Source organism: Teleopsis dalmanni, chromosome 2 (genome assembly GCF_002237135.1).
Source record: "Teleopsis dalmanni isolate 2A chromosome 2, ASM223713v2, whole genome shotgun sequence".
NCBI classification, from domain to species: Eukaryota; Metazoa; Arthropoda; class Insecta; order Diptera; family Diopsidae; genus Teleopsis; species Teleopsis dalmanni.
Window position 1 is genome coordinate 41,577,172 of NC_051847.1, and position 7,475 is coordinate 41,584,646.

Genomic DNA, 7,475 nt, shown 5'->3' on the forward strand with positions numbered 1-7,475 from the left:
AAACTTGAAAAAAGAAGAATCACTGGATACGTACATCCTTTAACGATAAGTAATGGCCATAACTGATGGAGTATTATTATAATGAATTGGACAATTTGAGCTGTAGTAATAAACCGCTTCCACTTCGATGTTTTAATATTTGGATTAAAAGCACTTAAAAAATAATAACTATACATTACAGCATGTATAAATGCGTTGAGATTTCCGAGAACGGTGTGATGGCCACCAGTACCATAATAATGTACAACCATAGTTGATGAAAGAACCATTAGAACATGATGATAAACGTGTAGAAAAGTTATCTGTTTAAAGCTTTTACGCAACACAAAGAATATTGTGTCCATATAGTCTGTAATTTTAATGAAACAATATAAGTAGTTCAAATGTGATTCGAGTGGCTTCAATCTATGTATATTTGGTAAGCTTGTTATGCAACCAGGGTTATGATGATCTGGTACCCAGAGAAGCCGTGAAGCCTGAAAAATAATAATCCTTTATTGCTGCGGAAATGTCATTTCAATTTAATTTACCATAAATCCCATATAAAGATTTATAAAAACTTGGAAAACATTATAGACTTGCATTAACAATTTCACATTAAATGGTTCACGATTTCTCATCAGGTAGGGTCCGATTTTGAGAACAAATATAATGTAAGCAGAGGTTAGTACAATAACTTGTACTGGTGAACTAACAATTGGTAAGTTTGTTGTTGTCTTCACTAATATAAAATATAATTATTAAAAATCACTTGGTTTTTAAATTGGGTTTTGATTACCGGCGTACCGTTCGTCCCATTCTTTAATTTGTTGTAAAATATGCGATATTATCGGAAACATTACACTCAGTGCTGGACTTAATATATTGAAGAACTAAACCGAACTGTGAGTACTTTTTGATATGTAAAATTTCGCTTTAATGCGTTAAGCTTATTACAGGAAGCGACCTTTACTATGGGTTCGTATAATTAAAATTTTTATAATTTGTATTTAAATAAATTTAAATGAGTGCATTGGTATAAGTTTGTGACTTTATTATGCATTTTTGTACACTTTTCACAATGACTCAGTATTCTTATTACTTCGTGGCATTGTTTGTAACATGTTTTTAAAAAGAATAATATGAATTAGTGATTGAATTAGAATTAAAAAATTAAAACCTTATATAAAACTATTAAATTATTGTTTCACTGATCATTCACAGAATTTTTTTAAAAAATTATTATCCGTCTTATCCATACATACATATAAATATGTTATATCTATCCTAAAGGGTTTCAAAAATAATCATTTTTGCCAATAACTTGGAACCTCTTAGTCTTTTCGATAAAATTTTACGGCATATTATCAAATTGTTGGTAATATTAAAGTAACGATATGAAACATTTTCAGTGTGTTAGATGTATGATCGTTCAGTTGTACAAATATCGCAGCCAAGATATGGATACGATTTAGTAACGCCAAAAACACACGTTCCTGTACACAGAAATAACTTATACTTGCCAAGCTGTAATCATTGGTGATATTTTACTCATCTGCTTGTCAACTCATCGATTAACTCTATTTCTATTTCCATAGTTTTGATAGACAGTGCGGATATATCTCATCGCTTTCACAATGTTTCAGAAGATGTCATTTGTTGTGGTGCGATGAGAAGTGTTCAAAGACTAATGCTGCAAAGAAATAATTTATAAAACGACCTTATGGTCAGCAGATATGAGTACTATGCACGAACAATATCGATAAATAAAGAAGAAAAGAGGTGCTTCTTTAAACAAAAGAACGAAATCAAGAAAAGCACAAGAGAAAAGGAGCAGTCTTAGTAGTTATAAGGGTAAAATGTCGAATTCAAAGAAAAAAGTGATACTAATAGTCATATAGAAATTAATTACACCCTAAAATGTAATTAAATATAACATGAAACTGATTTTTTCAAATTTTAAATAAAATAATATTATTAATAATATTATTTAATTTGTTTAAAAGTTATTAAGTACAAAATAATCTATTATCAATCTATTATAAATCTATAAACATATCTTTCGTAGGCTTTAAAGTTGGGTCTTTAGTATGCAATTCACATATAATTAAGTTCGATCTAATTCTTCATACAATTTGTCATAAGCTAAGTGAGTTATAACCTCGTGATTAAATAATAATATCTTTGCGATTTGACTTTTCCTTGTTATAGCAATTTTTATGTATGTGATATATACTATAATGTTAGAATGTGATTTAGCAGATTGCAATTTACTTCTCTCTTATATAAAAGGGTTGTTTTTATGAGATTCATTTTTACCAATAATGCTCCATCGTCGATATAGTATACCATCAAGGACGACATATTACAGCTCTGGACACAGACTTTCATACATAGTCATCAAACATTTGCTTTCATAACTGTTTGAATTTATCATAATATAACATGTAGTACAGCTTCTTTGAAAGCGAAACGTATCTAAAGAATGTTCCTACATTTTCTAAGACAGATAAGTAGTTCAAAGATCAACTTTGTTTTTTGTGCTCTGAATGTGAAAATATTTCTAATAACAAACTAAGGCAAAATATTTGTTACTGAGCATTTATTTCAATTATTATTACTTACTTAATCTAACATTAATAAATAATGTCAATTAATTATCAATTGAGAGAACCTTGCAAGACAAGAAGACCTAGTATATCTAAATATGATAACTAAATATTATTTTAAAATATATAAGCAGAATATGACAAATTTTTTGACGTATATTTAAATACTAGTATTATAACAATTTTCTGAATAATTACGTAGTTTTTTTGCTAATGTTTTGATTGACTTTAGAATTTTTTTTAATGTAAGTTTTAATATAAAATTTACTAAATAATATGAGCATTACTATCGCCTGTGACAAATTTAATAACAGTAAAAACTTAGAATACGTACATCCTTTAACTATAAGTAAAGGCCATAACTGATGGATTATAACTATAATGAACTGGACAATTTGAGCTTTAGTAATAAATTTTTTCCACTTAGAAGTTTTAATGTTTGGATTTAAAGCACTCAAAAAATAATAACTATACATAATCACATGTACAAATGCGTTGACATCTCCAAAAAGATTTTGATGGCCACCAGTACCGTAATAATGTGTAACCATAGTTGTTGAAAGAACCATTAGGACATGATGATAAACGTGTAGAAAAGTTATCTGTTTAAAGCTTTTACGCAAAACAAAAAATATTGTGTCCATATAGTCGGTTACTTTAACGAATACATATAAATATATCATATGGCCCTCGAATGACTTCAATCTATGTGTATCTGGCAAGCTTGTTATGCAACCAGGGTTATGATGATCAGGTACCCAGAGAAGCCTTAAACCCTGAAAAATAATAATAATGCTTTATTGCAGCGGAAATATCATTTTTATTTAATTTACCATCACTCCTAAATAAAGATTTATAAAAACTTGGAAAACATTATAGATTTGCATTAACCACTTCACATTAAATGGTTCACGATTTCTCATCAGATAGGGTCCGATTTTGAGAACAAATAGAATGTAAGCAGAGGTTAGTACAATAACTTGTACTGGTGAACCCACAATTGGTAAGTTTGTTGTTGTCTTCACTAATATAAAATATAATTATTAAAAATCACTTGGTTTTTAAATTGGGTTTTGATTACCGGCGTGTCGTTCGTCCCATTCCTTAATTTGTTGTAAAATATGCGATATTATCAGAAACATTACACTCAGTGTTGAACTTAATATATTGAAGAACTAAACCGAACTGTGAGTGCTTCCTGAATTGTAAAATTTCGCTTTAATGCGTTAAGCTTATTACAGGAAGCGACCTTTACTATGGGTTCGTATAATAAAAATTTTTATAATTTAAATTTAAATAAATTTAAATAAGTGCATTGGTTTAACTTTATTATGCATTTTTGTACACTTTTCACAATGACTCAGTATTCTTATTACTTCTTGACATTGTTTGTAATATGTTTTTAAAAAGAATAATATCAATTAGTGGATGATATATTTTTTTTAATTTATACATCAAGCAAGATGTAAAACTTATATTGTTATACAAAATTTATAGGGATTCGAAAAGCAAAGAAAGAAAGAACAAACACAAAAATTTAGTTAATTTATTGAAATTTGGCTGACCATAAACGCTGTTTCGAATATTGCCAAGTACTCATCATCAGTGGTCTTAGGAAATATTCGAATTTCTTAATTAGTTTATAGTCCGTACATAATTTGTTTGGACGGCAAGTGCCGTGCCTGTCAAATTGGTAGCGATGACTAATCGTTTTTTTTCACAAGTAGCCAAAGCTACATAAACTTACTTAGCAGAATAAAATTCCGCAAAATTACTATTCTGCGGAATTCTATTAGATTAATAATTATATAATCTGCTTTTGGTCCATTCATACTTACTGATATATCCAAAAAATACAGTGTTTGGAAAATAATAATTTTTTTCAACAAATTGGAATCAGTTAGTCTTTTCGATAAATTTTTACTGCATAATATCAAATTATTGGTAGTATAAAAGCAGCGATATGGATAGAGATATCTGTTAATACCGATCTTCAAATTTTTTAAATATATCAAAATTTTTGGAATATCAGCTTAACTTTCGGCTTTTGGCTTATGTCATATACTATAAAGTAAGTATACATAATAGATCACAAAACAAATAGCACAAATAGCACTTTTTTCACTGAAGGAGAGTTTATTGCTTTGAATTATACCTATTGAGCTGTACATCAATATAGTTCTACTTGAATTTAAAGTGTTCATGTTTAGTTTAAAAGTTATTCTTTTTAATACAAGTTTAAAAGAAAGAGTGAAGTTTATATGTGTAAACTAACGTCTAGAGTCAGAATGTACACGCAGTTACCAATATTGAATGTTTAATTACTATTACTAGATTTTTTTACAGTGTATTCAATTATTGATAGTGTTTAGAATTCAGTAATTTGCATAGCAGAAATTCAAAAAATAAATAAATAATTAATTTACACAAATATATTAAGTATTCAAATTGAAACGTTTGTGTTTGCAAACTCGAATAATGATGACATGGAATTCATAGAAACTCAGAACAGTTTTTCAAGTTTTGAAGGAAGTTTTCGTATTAAAAACCATCTATTTGTTATATATATAATTTTAATACTTTTAAAAACTGATTTGTTTTTGTGTCCATAAAAAACATTTATAAAGTTTGCTTTAAATTCATATATTTTTGCCTTTTAATTTATTGGTTCCCTTTACGTATGCTTTTCGATAAAAATTACCAAAAAGTATGAACATAATAATTCCTTGAAGCTCGAATAGCCACAATAATGTTCTTGGGGTCTCACAATTAGGTACAAATATTAATGTATACAAATTATTTGAAAATATTAAAATAAATTGACATAACTGTAATAGAGTGATATATTTTTTCCACCAGATATTATTAGCAGTTTTTGGTTGCAATATTGAAATCAGGTAATATCCATACATAACACAATGTACAAAAGCGTTCAGTATTGCAACAAATAGTATTTGACTCATTTCGCCATACTTAGCCACATACAGCCAACCAGATATCACCATTATAGCATGATGATAAACGTGCAGGAAAGATATTTGTCGAAAGCTTTTCCGCAACACGAAAAATATTGTATCTGCAAAATCTAATACTTTTAAAAAGTAATAACCAATCATTAGGTACAGTTCCATCCGTTTCAGAGCATGATTCATGGGCAATGGTCTGATGCAACGCCAATCGTATGGCTTTTTCATTTGAATATAACCCGCCTATTACAAAGTAAAATAGAAAGTAAATATACAATATATACATATATATTAATAGATCTTGCATCTTAATGTATATATCTTACCACTATAACTGTTAATCCATTAAGTAGAATTTGCAAAATATTGTAAGCTATAACTAGTTTTCTTACATTGAATGGGGAACGTTTTCGCATGAACGCAGGACCAATTTTCAAAACGAATAATAGATACGCAATACTTATCAGGCATATTGGTACAGGTGACTTGTTAATAAATATATCCGAAAATATTTCATCTGCAATAAAAACAATAACAATATTCTTTATTTTTTGGTTAGGTTAGGTTAGGTTGAGAAGGCGCGTGCTGATGGGTTATCAGCACTTCCATTCAGAGGCATATATTGCTCATTGTGATGCCCTCAAAGATTTTGCTGGAAATGGTGAATTGCTAACCTTTGTTATCTTCGCCTACTATCCTTGATCTTTTATTTAAATGTTGTATGTACATATTGAAAGTGTTATGCTATTATATAAACTATATAAAGCTATTATTATAAACTATCAAATGTTTATTTACAACATTAAAGATACGATTATTTACAATACAGAAAGAATTCTGTTTCAAATTGGGAAAAAGTGAAACAGAAATCAATAGAATGCTAAAAAGTATATATGGAAATGAATATAATTCATTGCTTTAGCGGGATTTCGAGTTTTGACCTAACTTAACATTTCTCTCCAAGCGCGTATGCTGTATGTACTCTCTCTCCAGTCTCGATCATCAAGTGCGACTAGACCTTCTACAACTGGATAACTACACCAAAAATACGGTTTTCTTCCAACTGGCACTTCTTATACGTTCAAACCTGGACATTCATGATATGATCAAGTGAGTTTCGCTTTAAAATGTTACCATAAAGAGCTCTCCAAATTCCGGTGACTACGTACAGTAGTGCCGTAAAACAATTTTAGTGCCGTTTTGTCATTTTATGGTACAGTCCATGCTTCTGCGCAATACCTAAAATGCCTATGAAGAAAAAGCTCTGTTTAATATTGATGAGTGCGGTCTTAAAATGTTCAGAAGAGCCAAAGCAGATAAGATTTCGCTTTAAAAAGAGCAAACTCAAATTAATGATTGATTACTTCGATTGAGCGTAGATTGATCACAGTACATTCAAACCCTTAAGGTTAGACTGTGGATAAAGAATGTTATTTGGAAGTTTCACAATAATTGTGAGATAGATTTGTTCTTTATATTATAGTATCATGCATCATCGTATTTACTTGACTTGGCTTCTTTCTATTTGAATGGAATTTTTTTTAACTGAAGTTAATAATGAAATGAAATCGTTTCGATACCATCCCGGTTTTAAAAAAAAACTATATATCCCGAAAAATTCTTAAACGTTGCCAACGCTAAGTGGACTCGAGTGGAAATTATTTTAATTGTACAAGAACAAGAATAAGCTTTGTTTTCTTTTTTGTTTAGACTAGTCTCACTGAATCTGAGACTATTTATATACTTAAAAAATTATTACTGTAATATTTCAGTAAAATTTTATCAGTTTCTACAGTTTTGTTTAGGAAGAGAAAATAAATTTTTTAATTTAATAAAGATACAGCATCAAGATTTACTTTGTTGATCAGCATAATTCGTCAAACGGGATCGTCTATGTTAAAATATCAAGCTAAGTAAAATG

At 28.9% G+C, this 7,475-nt stretch overlaps 3 protein-coding genes across 3 annotated transcripts in view; all 3 read right to left on the reverse strand.

Moving 5' to 3' along the window:
- LOC119674373 (elongation of very long chain fatty acids protein F-like) overlaps positions 1–881 on the reverse strand; it is a 19,214-nt gene extending 18,333 nt beyond the window's left edge. Inside the window, exons 1-4 of the mRNA XM_038085509.1 lie at positions 779–881; positions 531–721; positions 180–476; positions 5–122 (exon numbers count right to left, since the gene is read on the reverse strand). Of these exons, the coding sequence (XP_037941437.1) occupies positions 5–122; positions 180–476; positions 531–721; positions 779–839 (667 nt within the window). The 5' untranslated portion in view covers positions 840–881. The remainder of the gene's footprint in view (positions 1–4; positions 123–179; positions 477–530; positions 722–778) is intronic.
- A 1,901-nt stretch (positions 882–2,782) lies between these two features.
- On the reverse strand, positions 2,783–3,763 carry LOC119674374 (elongation of very long chain fatty acids protein F-like). Its single transcript, XM_038085510.1, has 4 exons — positions 3,670–3,763; positions 3,422–3,612; positions 2,857–3,364; positions 2,783–2,814 (listed from the first exon to the last, which is right to left on the reverse strand). Exons 1-4 carry the CDS (start codon positions 3,728–3,730, stop codon positions 2,783–2,785), a joined length of 792 nt encoding a protein of 263 aa, XP_037941438.1. The 5' UTR covers positions 3,731–3,763.
- Positions 3,764–4,640: 877 nt separating this feature from the next.
- Positions 4,641–6,283, reverse strand: LOC119674376 (elongation of very long chain fatty acids protein F-like). Its single transcript, XM_038085512.1, has 4 exons — positions 6,229–6,283; positions 5,881–6,071; positions 5,513–5,797; positions 4,641–4,652 (listed from the first exon to the last, which is right to left on the reverse strand). Exons 1-4 carry the CDS (start codon positions 6,281–6,283, stop codon positions 4,641–4,643), a joined length of 543 nt encoding a protein of 180 aa, XP_037941440.1.
- Between the last annotated feature and the right edge of the window lie 1,192 nt (positions 6,284–7,475).

What these genes read in the sequence shown, in the direction of transcription:
- LOC119674374 (XM_038085510.1), bottom strand. Translation starts at nt 3,730, where the DNA reads ATGTTTCTGATAATATCGCATATTTTACAACAAATTAAGGAATGGGAC. An exon ending in ATGGGACGAACGACACGCCG is followed by an intron (nt 3,613 to 3,669) that starts GTAATCAAAACC and finishes ATTTTATATTAG; the next exon opens with TGAAGACAACAACAAACTTA. An exon ending in AGTAATGCTCATATTATTTA is followed by an intron (nt 2,815 to 2,856) that starts GTAAATTTTATA and finishes AAAATTCTAAAG; the next exon opens with TCAATCAAAACATTAGCAAA.
- LOC119674376 (XM_038085512.1), bottom strand. Translation starts at nt 6,283, where the DNA reads ATGTACATACAACATTTAAATAAAAGATCAAGGATAGTAGGCGAAGAT. An exon ending in AGTAGGCGAAGATAACAAAG is followed by an intron (nt 6,072 to 6,228) that starts GTTAGCAATTCA and finishes TTTTTATTGCAG; the next exon opens with ATGAAATATTTTCGGATATA. An exon ending in ATGGATTAACAGTTATAGTG is followed by an intron (nt 5,798 to 5,880) that starts GTAAGATATATA and finishes ACTTTGTAATAG; the next exon opens with GCGGGTTATATTCAAATGAA.